Raw genomic sequence first — 20,472 nt, 5'->3', positions numbered from 1 at the left:
AAATATGCATCTTTTTGTTGGTGTTAATTTTACGACAGCGGCCGGCGCCCCATCATTCTGATTCCAAAACCGCACCAGTGACATGCGGACGCTAGGTGATAGCAGCTGAAAGGAGGAAATACAATATAGTACCGGTCATCTCGTGCCGGTTTCACCCGTAATGCTGGTGGCTTTAGTAGTAAATGGCTACTGCAAAACACTTAAATGGCTGGAATTCTGGACGGACTAACCAGGAAACTATAATCGGTAACTGGCACCTTTTGGTGCCTCTAAATTTTGTTACAGAAGCGGCAAATTGAATTTTCTGTTTTACCAAATGATGCTGCTAGCGGAAAAAACCTTGCAAAAATGCATGTTTGTGTTGGTGTTAATATTATGACAGCGGCCGGCGCAGCTTTCAAGAAACATTTGTCTCTTCCATTTCATAATTTGCGTAGCCCATCCCTCTTTTAATTTATCTGACGAAGCCTTGGTATAAAACGTACCGTTCGAACATTTCACCCCATCAGTTTCATTACTAAACCGTACCGGCTACATACGGACGCTATCTTGAAAGAATTCTAAACGGACTGACCAAAAACATGGATATATTCGGCACCTGGCCCCTTTTGGTGCCTCGAAATTTTGTTACAGAAGCGGCTAATTGAATTTTCTGTTTTATTACAAAATGCTGCTGCTAGCGGAAAAAACCTTGCAAATATGCATCTTTTTGTTGGTGTTAATTTTACGACAGCGGCCGGCGCCCCATCATTCTGATTCCAAAACCGCACCAGTGACATGCGGACGCTAGGTGATAGCAGCTGAAAGGAGGAAATACAATATAGTACCGGTCATCTCGTGCCGGTTTCGCCCGTAATGCTGGTGGCTTTAGTAATAAATGGCTACTGCAAAACACTTAAATGGCTGGAATTCTGGACGGACTAACCAGGAAACTATAATCGGTAACTGGCACCTTTTGGTGCCTCTAAATTTTGTTACAGAAGCGGCAAATTGAATTTTCTGTTTTACCAAATGATGCTGCTAGCGGAAAAAACCTTGCAAAAATGCATGTTTGTGTTGGTGTTAATATTGTGACAGCGGCCGGCGCAGCTTTCAAGAAACATTTGTCTCTTCCATTTCATAATTTGCGTAGCCCATCCCTCTTTTAATTTATCTGACGAAGCCTTGGTATAAAACGTACCGTTCGAACATTTCACCCCATCAGTTTCATTACTAAACCGTACCGGCTACATACGGACGCTATCTTGAAAGAATTCTCAACGGACTGACCAAAAACATGGATATATTCGGCACCTGGCCCCTTTTGGTGCCTCGAAATTTTGTTACAGAAGCGGCTAATTGAATTTTCTGTTTTATTACAAAATGCTGCTGCTAGCGGAAAAAACCTTGCAAATATGCATCTTTTTGTTGGTGTTAATTTTACGACAGCGGCCGGCGCCCCATCATTCTGATTCCAAAACCGCACCAGTGACATGCGGACGCTAGGTGATAGCAGCTGAAAGGAGGAAATACAATATAGTACCGGTCATCTCGTGCCGGTTTCGCCCGTAATGCTGGTGGCTTTAGTAATAAATGGCTACTGCAAAACACTTAAATGGCTGGAATTCTGGACGGACTAACCAGGAAACTATAATCGGTAACTGGCACCTTTTGGTGCCTCTAAATTTTGTTACAGAAGCGGCAAATTGAATTTTCTGTTTTACCAAATGATGCTGCTAGCGGAAAAAACCTTGCAAAAATGCATGTTTGTGTTGGTGTTAATATTATGACAGCGGCCGGCGCAGCTTTCAAGAAACATTTGTCTCTTCCATTTCATAATTTGCGTAGCCCATCCCTCTTTTAATTTATCTGACGAAGCCTTGGTATAAAACGTACCGTTCGAACATTTCACCCCATCAGTTTCATTACTAAACCGTACCGGCTACATACGGACGCTATCTTGAAAGAATTCTAAACGGACTGACCAAAAACATGGATATATTCGGCACCTGGCCCCTTTTGGTGCCTCGAAATTTTGTTACAGAAGCGGCTAATTGAATTTTCTGTTTTATTACAAAATGCTGCTGCTAGCGGAAAAAACCTTGCAAATATGCATCTTTTTGTTGGTGTTAATTTTACGACAGCGGCCGGCGCCCCATCATTCTGATTCCAAAACCGCACCAGTGACATGCGGACGCTAGGTGATAGCAGCTGAAAGGAGGAAATACAATATAGTACCGGTCATCTCGTGCCGGTTTCACCCGTAATGCTGGTGGCTTTAGTAATAAATGGCTACTGCAAAACACTTAAATGGCTGGAATTCTGGACGGACTAACCAGGAAACTATAATCGGTAACTGGCACCTTTTGGTGCCTCTAAATTTTGTTACAGAAGCGGCAAATTGAATTTTCTGTTTGACCAAATGATGCTGCTAGCGGAAAAAACCTTGCAAAAATGCATGTTTGTGTTGGTGTTAATATTATGACAGCGGCCGGCGCAGCTTTCAAGAAACATTTGTCTCTTCCATTCCATAATTTGCGTAGCCCATCCCTCTTTTAATTTATCTGACGAAGCCTTGGTATAAAACGTACCGTTCCAACATTTCACCCCATCATTTTGATTCCAAAACCGCACCAGTGACATACGGACGATACGGATTTTTGTTATAAAGGTTTACAGCTATAGTAATTTGCTAGCAGTTTCGTCTAGTGCTAAAACGAACATATTGAGAATCTTCGCAATGTCTCGACACATGAACATGATCTATAAGCGCAATTCTCGGAAGCGTGCGAAGGATCGGCAGAAGACGATTTCTCCGAAGGTACGAAGAACGATTGCTGGGCAAGAACGAGATCAAGACGACATGCTAGGGGTTAGAGGTAATACGCTTTTAACTGATTGGGACGCTGGAGAAGGACCTTCGACTCGAGGTAGGAAATTCAATTCAGTTTATAATGAGGTCAGCAAGTTTTCACAACTGCATATACTTGTCGCTGTTATAACATGTTTTCAAGCATATAAATTTGATAATATCTATATTATACTCGGTTTTTGTACCTCTTATTCACAGTAAGGCAGTAATGTAGAGCTCTACTTACGGCTGTACATTGGCCTACCCGATCAAACGATTATAACAAACGGATAACACAAACATATCTGAACTTGATAGAAATAACAAAGCCTGTAATATTTTTGATATGCCAGAATGGTAAAAAGTACAAAATTATATCAAATTCTGTTACCATACACTTGAATGTTCAAAAGTGTGTTTTTCTAAAGCATATTTAAAACAAAACTTGTTATTCAATCAAGAAAATATTGTACATTCTAACTAATTCTGATCTTTTTCTGCCGAAAATCTACAAAACTTGCTATAATTTGTTATAATCAGTAAATGATTTTGATAGAAATTTTGATATTTTAACTATTAACGAGACCAAGCTTAGAACACAAGTTGATGCGAAAAGTGCGTTACAATATATCAAGATTTGTTATAATCCTGATATTTTTGACTGATCGGGTACGGCCGGGCGAATCGGTTCGCGCCGCTTTTCGCGTCTACTATGACAGAGGCCTAACTAAATTATAGAGTTACTATAAAGTGTATTATGCCATCCATTGTTCATAAACTTTACTGATAATAACCCACAACTCAAAAATTATAATTTTGAGGAAAGCGCGTTGGAAAGTTATCTTTGAAAGTTTCGTTCAAACTTAAAAGAATAAAAGAAAACTCGATTTCAAAATTATCAATCGTCATTCAACTTTCTGTGTCTATTGTGTACATATTATGAGCACGTTGCAGTAGTTTCAACCGTGTTTTAATTTTAACTACCTTAATCACGAAATTTTGGTTCTAGCAGCAAAAGCATTTCTACTCACAATTCTGATTTTTTTTTTTGTAAATTTTTGAACGGATTTTTGTGGAAACAAACTTAACAGTATTTGGCATAATGTTTAAGTGTCAAAATTGTATATTCGTGTGAATTGTGTATTATAGATTTTCCTGCAGTGCATTCACATCATGATGGGCTAAGCCATGTGCAAAATGTCCGCGTTGGGCTTGTTGATAATTGTATTCCGGTCACGCAGTTTCATGATCTACCAACGGTCAATGCTGCGTCACCAGTACACAATTTGTTTGACAATTATCGCGAAACCATTCGTTCACCATGTTTTACTCAAGAAACTTCCACCGCTAATGTTGTACCCGTGCAATCCATAAGCTTTTTGCCTGTAGACACTTCGTTTCCTGAGCCATTGCATCAGAGTGAGTGTTAGATTATTTTCTTAAAAATTCAATTTACCTGTGGATAATATTTTTATGTAGCAATTCCCTCGCAACCACCGTCTCAAGTACAGCCCCGTTTCGAGCGAGCCACACGAGAGTTTGATAAACGATTCCTCGGAAACGAGTTTGGTCACCCTTGTGATGTGTGCGATAGGCTTTGGTTCTTAAACGACTTAAAGCCCACAAATAGTGCCGGAACGAATATGCTGGTGGCCACCAACGGTTTTGGCTCAGTTGAAGGGTTTTTAGCCTGCAACACATGTCGACAAAGTCTAAAACGAGGCGTAATCCCAACGTTGTCAAAATCAAACGGTTTTACCTACCCAAAATACCCGTCGAGCTTACCGGCATTAGATCCACTGACTGTGAGATTAATATCGCCACGGATCAACTTTATGCAACTTCGTCGGTTGCGTCACACAGCAGGTTTGTTTAATGCATTAAAGTTATTCCGAAAATAAATAATGGTTCGTATAAAATAATGGTTCGTATAACAGGTAGCCTGACGATAATTGGGCAGATTATTAATGTGCCAGTCGATGTTGCTCAGATGGTGAGCAAGCTCCCACGGCAACTAGATGATGATTGCGCCTTCAACGTGAATCTAAAGAAACACATGATTCACAAATCGAACTATCTGAGTGGATACGTGAAGAAGGCAGCTGTGAAAGCTTGGCTGAAATACCTCTTGCCTACTCCGCTCTACCGGCAGTATGGTATTGTACTGGATGAGGAAAATCTGACGGCTATCGGATCAGCACCGCAGCAACCTGGAACATCCCGGCGGATGAATACCATGGTTGATATAGAGGTCGTAGATGATTCAAACGAGACAGAATTGCTCATTGGCCAACAACATACATTGCTATGGGATGAAGATAAATGTTTGGAAATCGCTCCAGCACAAAATCGGACGCCGCTGTCTATTATTTTTTTTCTCTGTATGCCTGAAGGGCACTGGGTACTGAAATGCCACTGCGACATTCTTGCTGATTGTCTTTTGTGGCGGCCCCGATTGCTGTGCACAGGTTACGGATTGTTCGTACTCATTGATGGAGTAGAACTGTTTTGTTGTAAACCTGTACCCATCGAAAAACTTAATCGGATGCTTTCCCGACCGCTTTCGCAACGTCGAAAATTTGAAGTAATATGGGACAATATGCGCCAGCACTATAGGTCCAAGATATCAATCGTGGAGGTACAAGACTTACAGCACCTCACAAGTCTCAACTATCGAATTGATGCGGCCGACCCACAACTACAACAGTTTTCGACTGAGACAAACTTTCGGCGTCAAGTAAAAGTAAACCAGCTGGAAGCGGAAGACAGCGACGATAGCAGCGAACAGGTAACATCGATAAACGCGGTATCAAACCGACCGAATCGAACGTACCCAGCACCTAATCAAGGGTCCGGTTTACGCCATCAAAGAGAAAGACCGCGCAATCACGAAACACACGATAATAATGCTAGACCGACTAAATGCTGGAACTGTCAGGAAGATGGGCATGGCTGGCGGCAATGCAGCAAGCCCAGACTGATATTCTGCTATAGTTGTGGAAGCTTGGGGAGGACAATCCGAACATGTGAACGCTGTACCGGTTCGGCTAGAAACATGGCAAGCCAGGAGAGGCAGGGAAACGAGTAAGAGGATGCACGTCCGGGAATGCGAACATCCCAGTTGTCCAAAATGTTCCCAAACTAGTCCACCAGAATTCCGATTACGATCCGCTTTTACAAATTCACCACATTAATGTGCGGGTAAGCAAATGCCCACACATAAAGGTAAAAATTTTCGACTCGCAGTTCGAAGCATTGTTAGACTCTGGCGCAGGGATCAGTATCCTAAATTCCCTAGACGTCGTAGAAAAGTATAGGCTAAAAATTCAACCAGCCTCGGTGCGTGTGTCCACTGCGGATGGCACGAACTACGAGTGCATCGGTTGTCTAAATATACCGTTCACATATAAAAATGTTACAAAAGTAATACCAACCATTGTCGTTCCGGAGATTTCAAGAGAACTCATTCTCGGAGCAGATTTCTGGGAGGCTTTTAAAATTAAACCGATGATCGATTTAGGACAAGGCCCGGAGCTCCTGGAAACAGTAAACCCGAAAACCAACCAACAAATATGTTTCACGATCGAGCCAGCAGATTGTATTGCGGATGTAAATGAGGAAGAGGAAGATGAGACGCTGGACATTCCAGTATATGAAGGCCCAATAGATTCTATCCCGGACCCCGCAGCAATAGAAACGGAACACATCTTAACGACCGAACAGCGGAACGATCTGACAGAGGTGATTAAAGCTTTCGAATTGACGTCGGCAGGCAAGTTAGGAAGAACACATTTGATAGAACACGAGATCAGCCTGAAGGAAGGAGCTGTACCTCGAAACCCGCCAATGTATAAATGCTCTCCGTACATTCAAGAAGCCATAAATGCAGAGGTAGAACGGTTTAAGCAACTGGACGCCATCGAAGAGTGTTTTTCGGAATGGACAAACCCCTTGGTGCCAATGCTCAAGAAAAACGGTAAGGTACGAGTGTGCTTGGATTCGAGGAAAATTAACAAACTTACAGTGAAGGACACGTACCCAATGCGGAACATGCAGGACATATTCCGGCGTTTGGGGAGAGCCAAATATTTCTCAGTTATTGACCTCAAAGACGCCTATTCTCAAATACCATTGAAAGTGGAAAGTCGAAATTTCACAGCATTTCGTACAGCGGAGGGGGTTTTCCGATTTAAGGTGCTCCCTTTCGGCCTAATGAATGCACCGTTTACCATGTCGCGATTGATGGCAAAAGCGATCGGGTCGGACCTAGAGCCAAGAGTCTTTGTTTATCTTGACGACATAGTCATTGCAACTAATAGTTTTAATGAACACCTTGAGCTATTTAAAATAGTGTCGGAAAGACTTCGGAAAGCAGGACTGACCATCTCCCTTGATAAGTCAAGGTTTTGCCGAAAACAGGTAATTTACTTGGGTTATCTGCTCAATGAAAACGGGGTGGCGATCGACAGCTCTCGGATCCAGCCGATTCTGGACTACGCGCGGCCAAAAACGCAACAGGACATGAGAAGGTTGATGGGATTAGCTGGGTTCTATCAGCGATTCATCAAAGAATATAGTAGGATAACAGCACCCATCTCTGACTTACTGTCAAAGCAACACAAAAAATTCACCTGGACGAAAGAAGCGGAAAACGGACTAAACGAGTTGAAATCGGTCCTAACATCGGCACCGATTTTGAGAAATCCTGACTTCAGCAAGATGTTTATCATCGAATCAGATGCTTCAGACCGTGCAATCGGGGCAGCTCTGTTGCAGGACCAGGAAGGAGAAAAGCGAGTAATTAGCTACTTCAGTAAGAAGCTCAACAGAACACAACGTCGTTATTCAACCGTCGAGAAAGAGTGTCTCGGTGTCCTGTCAGCGATTCACCATTTTAGGCATTATGTGGAAGGGACCAAATTTCGCGTAATAACGGATGCCAGAAGTCTGCTTTGGCTATTCAATGTAGGAACCGAAACGGGAAACGCAAAGCTGCTCAGGTGGGCACTGAGAATTCAGGCGTACGATTTCGACCTCGAATATAGAAAAGGGAAGAATAACGTGTTGGCAGACTGTTTGTCACGTTCGATCGATGTTGAAACAATAACGGTAACACAGCCAGACCAGGCGTATGAGGAATTAATGGAGAAAATTAGAAACGACCCAGGAAAGTACAGCGAGTTTCGAATAATAGACGAGAAAGTGTACCAGTACGTCAAACAAACCAGCAAGCAAAGTGACCCGAGATTCGCTTGGAAGTACATTCCGCCTCAAGATCAGCGAAACATAATTATCGCCTTAGAACACGATAAAGCCCATTTCGGGTTTGAGAAAACATTAGCAGCGGTTAAACTCAATTACACATGGCCGAAAATGAACGCAAACGTTAAGAAATTTTGTCGCGAATGTTTAAAATGTCAGACAAGTAAGGCTGGAAATCAAAACGTTACCCCACCGATGGGGGCACAAAAGCCAGTCCAATATCCGTGGCAGTTTGTCACCTTGGACTATGTTGGCCCATTACCACCTTCCGGGCGCAACCGTAACACCTGCCTTTTGGTAACAACCGACGTGTTCAGCAAATTTGTCTTGGTACAACCGTTCAGGGAAACAAAGGCCAACTCACTCGTCGACTTCGTTGAGAGTATGATTTTCCGGCTATTTGGAGTACCGGAAATCATACTATCGGACAACGGTTCCCAATTCGTCTCGAAAGCGTTCAAAAATCTGCTGGAAACATACCATGTCTCGCATTGGTTGACACCTGCATACCACCCTCAGGTCAACAACACCGAAAGGATAAATCGAGTGATAACGACCGCCATTCGAGCCACCATAAAAAAGGACCATAGCCATTGGGCAGACAATGAACAAGAAATTGCCGATGCAATACGAAACGCAGTTCACGACTCGACAAAATACAATCCCTACTTCGTTGTATTCGGCCGCAACAAGATCTCGGATGGGAGCGAGTACAGCAAGATTCGTGACAATTACGAACCGGGTGAGGAAGGTGAAGGCGCGACCGTGGCGAGGAGGCAAAAACTTTTCCAGGAATTAAAAGCGAAAGTTACGTCTGCGTACCAACGCCACGCAAAAACATATAACCTTCGTTCAAATGCGCAATGTGTTACCTATACGGTGGAAGAGAGGGTGCTGAAACAAACCTTCGATCTTTCAGACAAGGAGAAAGGGTTCTGTAGGAAGTTAGCACCGAAGTACGAGCCAGCGATAGTGCGGAAAGTTTTGGGTTCTAACACTTATGAATTGGAAGATTTGTCAGGGAAAAGGTTTGGTGTCTATTTTGCCAATAGGCTGAAAAAGATGCATTCTCTAAGCAATTGAGTGGAAATATTTATGGTTTTTTAAGCTATGAACCTCCGAAAGGAGTGACCACAGATTACGATGAAGAAAAAAACACCGCAAGGGTCATAAGCATCTAAAAGCCATTATTGACGGACTCGTGCAAGCAACACTTCGGTTTAGCCTGCACTGAGGGTACCAAGTTTGAGCGTAAATTTTATCACGGTTCAGCCAGCTATGAATAAGCTTCACTGAAGTGACGGTTAAGTGGACGAACTACGAACGTTTTGCCACACAAAGATCAAACTGACCAACATCACCATATGAAACCGGAGACGACTGCGATAGTCTGTCCGCTCGCAACGGACTTTGTAAATAATTTGTATATAGTAGGTATTAGTGTGTCAAGGGCCTACGTCCCTAACCCTTACTACTAGTATTAGTATTTGTATTATAGTGTTACTTCCTAAAACTAAAATTTCTCACCAACATCCCACGACGGTTGAAGCATACTTTCCTCCTTCCGAGGGAATAATTGCGTGAATAAAATAAACATTAAAAACAGCAGCATACTTCCTTTCCTCTAAAGGAATATTTGCATGATGTAGATATTAATAAGTTGTAAATAGTTGTAAATAGTTTCACACCGTATAGCTGTAAGAAACAATGGATAATTAATTGCTGTTTGTTTACCTGTGTGATGAGTCGGTCATTCATTGTAGCGTATTCTAGTAATAGTCGATAGGCAAATAAGATTTCCAAGCCTTTTCGTCGATTTCCACGATGCGGTAGCATTGCTCTACATTTAGCTTTAATAGTGTCCTTTTTGCTCTTCTATATTTAAGTAGTTTTTCCCTCGATTTTCCTTAGTATAGTAGTTTTTCCTTCTGCTTTTTCTTAGTTTAGTAGCTTTTTCATTTAATTTCTTGTAGTATAGTATTTCTCCTTTTGATCTCTTTTAGCTTAGTAGTTTCTCCTGTTGATTTCATATAGGTTGGTAGTTTTTCTTTTTTTCATTTTCCTATCATGTAGTAAATTCATTAAAATCAGTTCATTTGCCACTTTATTGCCTTTAGTTGTAAATTATCATTCCTGTCCAATAGCTTTTTTTCTCCTGTTACGGCTGTTTTCCTCTACCTATCTACCAATTCCTGCATGTCGTCCAATTTTACTCCGGTGTTAACCTAAAAACGGCGCCCGCATTCGTGGCTCCACTAAAGGCGCACCTACAGAGATCGCCCGAAGCTGAAATAAGAAACACTTTACATCTGATTTGGAACGATACTTAATTTACCACTTTCCTTGATTTGGGCCGATTTTCCGATAAATCCGAGTAGTTTTTGTAGATTTCCGCTCCGTCGCGCGTGTCGAGCTAATTTCACTAACTGCACAGTATCTACGTTGTTTTGACATTTCATGTGGCGAAACTGAAGAGCGAAAATGTGTGATTGAGAGGCGAACGCAATTAAGTTCATCCGTAGATGGATTCTGATGCGTCAGCATGTACGAGAGATGCGTGAAAGGTTCTAAATTTTGCAGCAGTATTTTCTTTAGGAATTTTGTTTCGGTTAGATCCCGAGGTTTTAAAATTCCTTCAAGAGACATTTTCGTTTCTAGGTCACTGTAAACCAACCCGGTGGCAGCACTGACGTTTACGTACAACAGAGGTGAAGCCAGCATTAGCTGGATCACTGGATCAATTTTACATGCAATTTGACAGCTGATTCATCGAAACACGAAAAAAAGCAGTGTTCATACGTGCATACAGTATCGGTGTTCAGCGGCAGTGTGTTTATGTGTTGTTTTCGGGTGATGTATTTATTGCACATAACGTCGAGTGCTTTGCTTGATGAAACAAAAAATGAACGCGTTGCATTATTATAGAATGTACACAACGTTTATTCTTGCCGATTTCGAACGGCGGTGTTTCTTGCAGGCAGCTGACATCGCACGATGATTTGATGAGTAACATCTCAACGTATGTGTAAATGAGATAAAACATCAACGCTACTTTTGCACATTTACAAAGCTAAGCTGACCTTTTTTTTAAATGATTGAATTGATTCGAGCGCATAACTCTGTACAACATATATTATGCTTCGTTCGTCATGCTTACACTGCTGTGTGAACAAACCTTCAAAAACATAGATGAGACTAGCGTCACTGTCTTTCACGGCAGCTTCAGGAAACTAGGCCGATGCCACCGGGTTGCTGTAAACATAAATCGCAATACTTTTGTGGCAGTGAGCATTGACTAGAAACAGTAGTTTTTCGTGAGAGAGGGTTCTTTCCTGCGGCCTCGCTCCGAGCGAGAATAGGAGCAGCAACCCGACTCACTGGTTTACGGTTCATGTAGATGAACGATTTTCGTGAATGTTGTCTTCGCTATCGGTTCGCCCTGGTGTAGAAGACAAATCCCAGGTTAATTTAGGCGCTTGCTTGAAGATTGTCGACGTCTTCAAGTTGAAGCGGCGGTTTTGTAAAGAAGCTTGAATGAGGATTGAATGAGCGGGATGAATGAATGGAAACGCAACGCGGTTTTTCAGTTAGCAACTTTATCGAATTCACAGATTTCTTTGGTTTGTTTTTTTGGTTTACTTTGGTATTAATGATGAGAGAATAGACATTAGGTACTAATTTTTATAACTAATCTCTCAATAATTTTGAGAGATTTGACGAACTAACTGTTCGTCAGACTGACCAATTGGCCTGTGTAAATAGGGGTTTTTCTAAACCCCAGGCGCTGAGCGGACTCACCTAACTATCGCCAGTAAAATGCCAGGAAACTCCTAAGTGAAGAAAGCGTCCCAAGTCCAGTAGCAAATTAGAAGGTATCGTTCGGATCACTTTAGCACTATCAAAAAGAAACAGTCTTCACAGTTCAAGAATCAACGTTCGAATGTCAGACTAGCTGACAGTTTATTCTTTATATCGTTCACGTCTAACGTAACCGAAGTTACGTTTAGACGGTGCTATAAACTTCCGACGTAACAAACGTTACCATGGAAGCTTTCGAAAAGGGCGTATGCCATAGCACTTCCCTTTTAAATAGTTGTTTTCTTAAAACCTAATTAACAAAATGGTTTATACAATATAATTACTCGATATTTACAAGGTTTATTATTGACTTGCTTGAAGTCCAAATTCGAAAAGTTTAAAACTAAGTATAAACATATTTTTCATCTCTTTTTACTCTTTTCACTCTATTCGAACGCCTAAGTACGATCTCCGATGATTCCATCGGAAGCTTTCTCTTTCTGCCTCGATTAGGCAAATTGTTCTCCGGAAAACCTCTACAGTCCTCTTCTCCTTCCATGCTATCTTGTCGTCTCGAGCTTTTCGTCCCTTCGAACGGATTCCAGAGCGGAATCAATTTCGGTCCCTCTGGTTTCCTGTCAACCACTCTTATTTGTCCTCGATGGGCCATAACCGGCACGTTTCCAATCAATATCTGAAAGGTATTTTTAGAAAATCGTTTCAAGAAATTAGCTTTAAGCCAACGCATATGATTACGAGGGTTGTGGTTTTTATACCACACCACATCACCCTCCATCAGTTCATCAATTTCGTTAGTACGTTTTAGACCTACATTAGTTGGTTTGTTTCCTACATTAGTAGGGCTTGATAATTTCTCATCTTGTGGAGGGGAAGGTGACGACAACTGTCGTTTATAATGTTTTTTGGGATTAATTAAATCAAGCAAGGTTTTTGGAGAGTAATTGAAAATTTTTTCAGACGGAAAGCCACCGTCGTTTGTCAAACAAGTGTTTCTATAAGTAAATAGAAATAAATTTATTTGGTTCTCCCAATTTAACTCTTCCGTTGAAGGCTCCATTAAGAACTTTTTCAAAACTTCCTTCACCGTTCTTACCAACCTCTCCGCCTGCCCGTTACTTGACGGGTTGTATGGCGGGCTTTTGAGCACTTTGATCCCTTGCCTTTCCAAAAAATTAACAAAATTATAAGAGTTAAAAGGGGGTCCTCCGTCAGATACCAGAACATCTGGTAAACCAAATCTAGCGAAAAAAGCAACTAATTTTCTTAAAACTGTTTTTGATTCTGTACCATTATTCATATCTTCAACCTCAATCCATTTGGAAAAGCTATCTACTATCAGTAGATATGTACGTTGCTCAAAATAAAAAAAATCAATATGTATCCTACTAAAAGGTTTTATAGTAGGGGTCCATTTGGATTCTATGTTTGGATTTGGCTTCATTGCCATACTACTGCAAATATCACAGTTTGTAACGTGTCTCTCTATATCTGAATTGATTCCATACCAAAATACAGTGCGCCTAGCCAGCTGTTTCATCTTTACCATCCCAATATGGTTGGCATGTAATAAATTGAGTATTCCACTTTGCATGAGTTGTGGTATAACAACCCTATTTTTATACAATAAGCACTCGTCAATTAATTCTAAATCTTGCTGATTAGAAAAAACGTTGACGAAGCGTTTGTCTATTTTCCTTGGCCAACCATCTTTAATATATTTAATAATTTCCATTAGGAATTCATCGTCTCTAGTCATTTTGGCTATTTGCACTGAGTCAATAGGAAGCTCCCTACTGAAATTTATACTCCTGATCAATTCTTCATCTAAATTTTTAGGCACCGCTTCCGCTAAGGGAAAACGTGAACAAAAGTCAGCGTTTCCCATTTGGGAAGATGGTCTGTACTTGATGTCAAAATCATAAATGGACATTTCCAACAAGTATCGCTGCAGTCTGGTAACAAAAATTGCATTCTTTCCCTCACTACCAAAAATTCCCACTAATGGTTTATGATCTGTGTATACTTGGAATTTTTGACCATAAAGATATTTATGAAACTTTTTAATTGTAGAAACTAGAGCCAATGCTTCTAAATGAAGGATAGGGTAATTTTTCTGTGCTGTGTTCAAAGAGAAAGATGTGAAGCATACGGGTTTTTCTACTCCATCTATAATATGCGCCATTACCCCTCCAAGGCCATAGCCTGACGCATCGGATACAATTACTATCTGCTTTTTTGGATCATAAAATTCTAATATTTGACTATTTAGCAAGGAGGCTTTGCTTTCCTTAAAGGCTTTTTCACAGTTTGTATTCCAAAAATATTCTGTATCGTTTCTAAGAAGATTATATAAATGACATAGCTTTGAGGATAAATGAGGTATAAACTTGTGGTAATAATTTATAAGTCCCAGAAATGATTTCAGTTCTGTTACATTTGTAGGCGCCTTCGCTTCTCTTACTGTCTTTATTTTATTAGGACAAGGTAGTAACCCGTCTTTGCTTAAAATGTGCCCCAAGTAAGGTAGCTCAGAAACGAAAAATTTGCATTTCTCCCAGTTTACTTTTATAGTTGCTTCTAATAGTCTTGATAAAACAATCTCCAAATTTTCTGAACAATCCTGCAAATTTTTTCCTGCTACAAGGACATCGTCTAAATAACAGGAAACATTTTCAATCCCATGTAAACTTGATCCATTACCTGTTGGAAAATGGATGCACTTGAAGAAGCTCCCTGTGGTAATCTATTATATGTATACAATCCTTTGATTGTATTTATTACCACAAATTTCCTAGATTTTTCAGACAAAGACAATTGTGTATAAGCTCCCTCAAGATCCAGTGCACAAAAAACACTGCATCCTGCCAATCCGGCAAATAAATCCTGAGCAACAGGTAAAGGATAAGTGTTTGGAATAAGACTCTTATTAATAGAGACTTTGCAGTCTATTACCAATCTAATATCGTTATTTTTCTTCATAACGATTACGATAGGAGACGCCCACTCACTGGTTTTGATTGGACTTATAACCTTTTCTGCTTCCAGTTTATCTAAATAAGTTAAGACTTTTTCCCTCAACCGATAAGGTACATTGTATGCCTTTTTAAATATAGGTGTGTCATTTTTCAATACCAAATCTGCTTCAAAATTTTTTATTGGTGAAGAGAAATCTTTAATAAAAACAGTAGCAAATTTATGCTTAATTTCTTGTACCACTTCAGTACTTTGTCTCTCGTTTATATTGTTTATTTGTAACGAACCTGTGAAAAAATTTCTCTAATTACTGAAAAACAAATCCAAACCATCACGCCCCAGAAGTGTAATAAAATTGTGTTTACTATCTAATACAACTAAGGTTATAGTAGCTTGTTTATTACCATATGTAATTAAAACATTTGTCTCTCCCACGATTTTCAATTTGCCCCCATTGACGACCGCTAATTTCTTTTCTGAAATCCTCAGAGGCATTTTAAAATATGAACTGTATGAGTCTTTACTCATGACAGTCACCGATGACCCACAATCGATTTCCATTTGAATGGGTTTTCCCTCTATAAAGACTTTTACTAAACAGGGGCTGTTAACTTTATTAATATTACAAACTAGCATGCATGTTAGATCACCTTTGTCGTCATCGCTGTCCGAATCATTTGTCCTTAGCTGGCTGAAGATCTCCTCAATATTTTTACTCTGACTCGGGCCTGGCTTTTCCCAATCGTCCACGAACTTTACTGAGCCTCGCATAATATTTTTCAGCTTAAAACACTTCTTTTTGATGTGATCCGTAACGCCGCAAAAGTCACAAATTATATTTTGCATCTTATGTTTTTGAGCCAACTGCCCCTTACGCCATTCGGCTGGTTTAATGTTGTTATATTTTCTGTCTTTATTTTGCTCATCCCTAAAATATGGCTTGTAACCTAACCTTGACCTCACTGGCCCTCTAGGGTAACTAGGGGATTGATTGGACCCATTTGCTGCCTCATAAGTTTTGAAAATCTTTTGCACTGTAGGACTGTTCAAGTTAGTATCAGCAAACGAAGATATTCTGGTATCTTTACCGATACCCAACGATTTGGCATTAGAATTCGCCATCTCCCAAGTGATAATAATCTTTTCAGTTGCCTCCGCGCTTAATTATACGTCCTCGTTTAATAATTTTTGTTGTAAATGAATGTCGCCAATACCGGAAATAATCCTGTCCCTAATAGCCTGGTCTTTGAAAGTTCCAAAGGAACAGAACTCTGCTTGGAGTTTAATAGCCAATACATAATCTTCCAAAGTTTCATCTGGGTGCTGTACCCTTTGGGAAAATCTCACACGTTGCACCAACCCGGAAGGCGTTTTATCAAATCTCGATTTAAGCTTTTTAATCATATCCCCATAGAGAATGGTATTTAAATTACCAAGTGGAAACAACAATTTTAATTCGGCGTACACAAAAGGACCACTAAGTGTTATAAAATGAGCTTTTCTACTCTCTTCGTTTATATCGTTAGCTAGAAAACAATATTCCAGACGATCAACCCAGTCAGAGAATGATGTTCCCTTCCTGTAGGGTTCTATTAAAGAGGCCATGCTCATTTGAGCCATGCCGTTCTATATTTTATTTAAATTAAACGAAAAGGAGAGAAAAACCGAAATTAGTCCCAGGATGTTCCCCAAGAAATATATTTTAAATATAAGTATGTATATACAAAAATATATATATATAATATATATCACAAATATAATTTAAATTTGGAAAACAGATCGACATACCGAATCGGTCCTGGGCTTTAATTGAAATTTATTTCCTTTTATAGGTCGACCTTTGTCGCCTAGACTCTATAAGTCCTTTCAATACTTTGTCCTTTGTTAGCCCTCCTATTGCCACAGTAATGGCAAAATAAATCCTTTGAATTCTTTGTGGTTATCTCCGGTGTCCTTTAAATCCTTTATCCACTGTCCTTTTGTTCCGAAATTTGTTCCCTTTTGTCCGGTCTCAACAATGGATGCTCCTATATCACCAAAGGTTAAAAAAAAATTAGCAAAAAATCAAAAGAAAATCATTTCGCTGAAACTCAATTTAAATATGAAAGTATTTCTTTTATTTAATGCGAAACAAAAATTTCCATTTGTTACGAAACTTGAATAGGTGGCACACAAATGCCGCTTTTACCCTATTCGATGTTTTACAGCGAAAAACGAACAAAGAGAAAACAAAATGGCCCCAGCAAATTTAACCGCGTGTTAAATTTTTACAATGGCTATCAATAGCGATTATCTACGAACGAAATGCTTTACCAACGGCAATTAAGGCCGTTAACGAAGATAAAAAAATCACTCACTACGGCAATTAAGGCCGTCAGATTTTTCACTGCACTTAATTTGATTTTAGTTTTTCTTCTGTTTAAACACTTAGCCTAGCACGCAAATTGAAATAAATTTCTGCTGAAAGTCAGCAAACAACTTTACCTTCGAAAGTTTTAACATCGTCGCCAGTTTTTATAACTAATCTCTCAATAATTAAGAGAGATTTGACGAACTAACTGTCCGTCAGACTGACCAATTGGCCTGTGTAAATAGGGGTTTTTCTAAACCCCAGGCGCTAAGCGGACTCACCTAACTATCGCCAGTAAAATGCCAGGAAACTCCTAAGTGAAGAAAGCGTCCCAAGTCCAGTAGCAAATTAGAAGGTATCGTTCGGATCACTTTAGCACTATCAAAAAGAAACAGTCTTCACAGTTCAAGAATCAACGTTCGAATGTCAGACTAGCTGACAGTTTATTCTTTATATCGTTCACGTCTAACGTAACCGAAGTTACGTTTAGACGGTGCTATAAACTTCCGACGTACAAACGTTACCATGGAAGCTTTCGAAAAGGGCGTGTGCCATACTAATAACTATTTTGGGAAAATGAATGTAGATTTGCTGGAGACTGGAGACGTATGTCGATGAGAGTCAGTAGCAGGCTTTGTCGACAGACATAGCACTGTCAACAGAGATGAAGCCAACTATTTAGTTGGCGATGAACATATATGACCCCGAATCTTGAAGTTTATTTTCAAAAATAGTTTATTTTGGCCTACGAAAATTTGATTGGGTTCTGTTGCAACTTTGTCGCAACGCCAATCAAATTTTCGTACTTTTAGCAGGGAATGATGTACAGAGAATTTATAATAATTATTGTTTGAAAATATTAGTTACTAAATATTTGCATGCTTCGAATAAAGTTTCACTTTAAATATTTAAACGGTTTTCCAAATAAAACGTTTGATTCAATCACCGCAAGCAAGGCCACAGTCAGAATAGTAATTGGCATAATATTTGAAAAAATGAGATCCCCGGTGCTCAAGTGCGCCAATTGCCTTTCTCCACCGATGCTGCTGATGCGACGGGATGCAGGGAGAGAGAATCTTTTGGGCTGGGACAGTTGGGATAGATGATAACTGATCGCGGGAAGAAGATGATCTTCGCCTAATTTTGACCTTCGTGCTTTCAGCGCGATTAGATATTCGCGAAGCAGTTTCCGGTAACGAAGTTACCGAAGGACGGTTTATCTGAGGACTCTTAGGCTCCTATACTTCACTTTAGTCTGGCTAGTGGAGGAGGTAGGAGTAACTTTTAATTAGTTCCGCGTGTACGAGGAATAAGTGTAAGGTGATAACCGCATGTGAATCTCGAACAAGATCGCTAAATTTCCTTTCCCTAGATAGATAAGCTGTTCCCATTCAGCTAGGGTAGCTAGTGCGTGCGATAGTTTATGCACCTGTGCGATTTAGAGGTAAGCCACAAATTCTCACCGAAAAGAAGCGGTCGCTTCACAGTGCCACGTGTGGCCTATTCTTTATTTGAAAGGTTTGCCGAGACCGCACCACTAACTACCAGTTCGGAATAGCAACCACTATAGAGCCACCGCCAGGACTGAAGAATCCGCCCGGCGATCTACAAGGCCGGAAGAGGGACGCGACCTCAATTGTGCGCCCTAACGAGAGAGCATCCAGACGAGAAGGATAAGCTAATCCAGCCCGAGTGCAGCACAGCATCCAACGCCAACAGCAGGCGCGCGCAGTGCGCTAGAAGCAGCATCGAGAGAGGGAGAGAAAGGGATTAACTGATCCACCAGCAGCAGCAGTGCAGAGCCGATAAGCAACGTGGGGGACCCCATGTTGGCCCTATGAGACAATTGAACGACCAACGAAGGTAAAATCCACCGAGAGTGGTAGGCAGCACTGAGTGAGTACATACCTATAGATAGTCCATGCGCATGTGACCGGAGGTGAGGGCCGCGACCCTAGAGAATTGATCGATAGATTCGGATCGGAAATGAAAGATGTTTTAGATCGCACAGTAGGAAGATAAGTTAGAAGTTTAAATGGGAAAGGAAAGGGAACGATAGACTAGGCCTAGCGAAAAGAAAGATGAAATCGAATGTTTGATGCTAAGATTGAAAAGTGATCAATAAACCCCATGTAACTTGTACCACCGCACTTGTGACTCATTGGTAATCTTTTGCGCTATTTCCCTTAGTGTCTTGGGAGAGGTTTTCATGCGGTCCGCGTGACGTTGTCCTGTAGTATATTTTTGTGTAGATTTTATACTGGGGAGGCTGACCCTGAAATCAGCCACGATCTCTCTCGATTCTTACCGGTGGGCAGACGGGTTAAAGTATAGGGCCTTGCCCGTGATGATAACAACTCTCCCGGTTTGTCTAGCGAGTATTTTAACCGTTGCTTGAAGGCACGGGGTTTAATGTGTGCGCAAGGTCATCTGACGTGGTTTTTCTGACGGAGTACCGCGATAGGTGTTAGAGTCGGCCAACTGTTTCCCCCTCCCTAGTATAGGGATAAAAAGGAACCCTCCCCTAAGGGTCTCACGCTGGGCAATCATCGTGGTGGGTGGTCTCTCTTAGGAGAGTGGCGCTTAAGCCACCCACTTAGCATCGGGGTGCAGAAAGGCGGGCCAGTTACACTCATTTGTAAAGACTTCGGGAAACTGACCTTGAAGGGTCGCCACACGTTGATCTGATTGCGCAGCGACCTGGTTACAGAACGACACGATCGGATGATACCACAATCCGAACAAATCCATCCAGTCTATGCCTAGAATGTCAAGATGAACATTAGGAGATGCAACGAAGCACTTACCCTCTCGCGTGATGCCGTTGAGGGTGATACTGCACTCCAATTCCGCAACAAGTTTGAGCGGTTCCCCTGACGCAGTTTTGGCACTGCATACGGTTGATTTCGCTTTTGGCCGACCGCTCCTAGCCCAGGACCGTTGTGAATTTGTCTTGGGTAGATCTCGGTTTTTGCTACTATCCGAAGATGAATGCCACTTCGACGATGTTCGCTTGGGGAACGCAACAGCATTCACTGACGATGAACTACCTTCGACCATCACGGTGTCCTGTTTCAAATTGACCAAGCCATTACATTGCTCTACAATCTGTTGCAGGGTCAGGTCTGCCGATTCGTTGAATTTGTTTATAAAGCGCATTCGAATCTCCGCCTCTTGCTTGGATTTAAGGCAACATACATAAATAAGGCACTTAAATTGTTCCTCTGTTAACTCCGAT

General features: G+C 41.0%; 1 protein-coding gene across 2 annotated transcripts; it reads right to left on the bottom strand.

Moving 5' to 3' along the window:
* Positions 1-12,006: 12,006 nt before the first annotated feature.
* On the bottom strand, positions 12,007-17,742 carry LOC129733062 (uncharacterized). Of its 2 annotated transcripts, XR_008729413.1 has the most exons (3): positions 17,516-17,742; positions 16,673-16,911; positions 12,007-12,584 (listed from the first exon to the last, which is right to left on the bottom strand). XR_008729413.1 is itself a non-coding variant. In XM_055694618.1 (2 exons), the coding sequence occupies exons 1-2, from the start codon at positions 16,004-16,006 to the stop codon at positions 12,529-12,531; spliced, it is 528 nt and encodes a 175-aa protein (XP_055550593.1). In that variant the 5' UTR covers positions 16,007-16,563; the 3' UTR covers positions 12,007-12,528. The 2 variants fall into 2 exon arrangements, 1 of the variants encoding a protein (XP_055550593.1); XM_055694618.1 differs by lacking the exons at positions 16,673-16,911; positions 17,516-17,742 and adding an exon at positions 15,535-16,563.
* Between the last annotated feature and the right edge of the window lie 2,730 nt (positions 17,743-20,472).

Source organism: Wyeomyia smithii, chromosome 3 (assembly GCF_029784165.1).
Source record: "Wyeomyia smithii strain HCP4-BCI-WySm-NY-G18 chromosome 3, ASM2978416v1, whole genome shotgun sequence".
Classification (NCBI taxonomy): domain Eukaryota; kingdom Metazoa; phylum Arthropoda; class Insecta; order Diptera; family Culicidae; genus Wyeomyia; species Wyeomyia smithii.
The sequence above is the reverse complement of the archived record's forward strand: the minus strand, read 5'-3'. Positions and strand labels throughout refer to the sequence as shown.

What these genes read in the sequence shown, in the direction of transcription:
- LOC129733062 (XM_055694618.1), bottom strand. Translation starts at nt 16,006, where the DNA reads ATGGCGAATTCTAATGCCAAATCGTTGGGTATCGGTAAAGATACCAGA. An exon ending in GGACAGCGATGACGACAAAG is followed by an intron (nt 12,585 to 15,534) that starts GTGATCTAACAT and finishes AATACCTTTCAG; the next exon opens with ATATTGATTGGAAACGTGCC.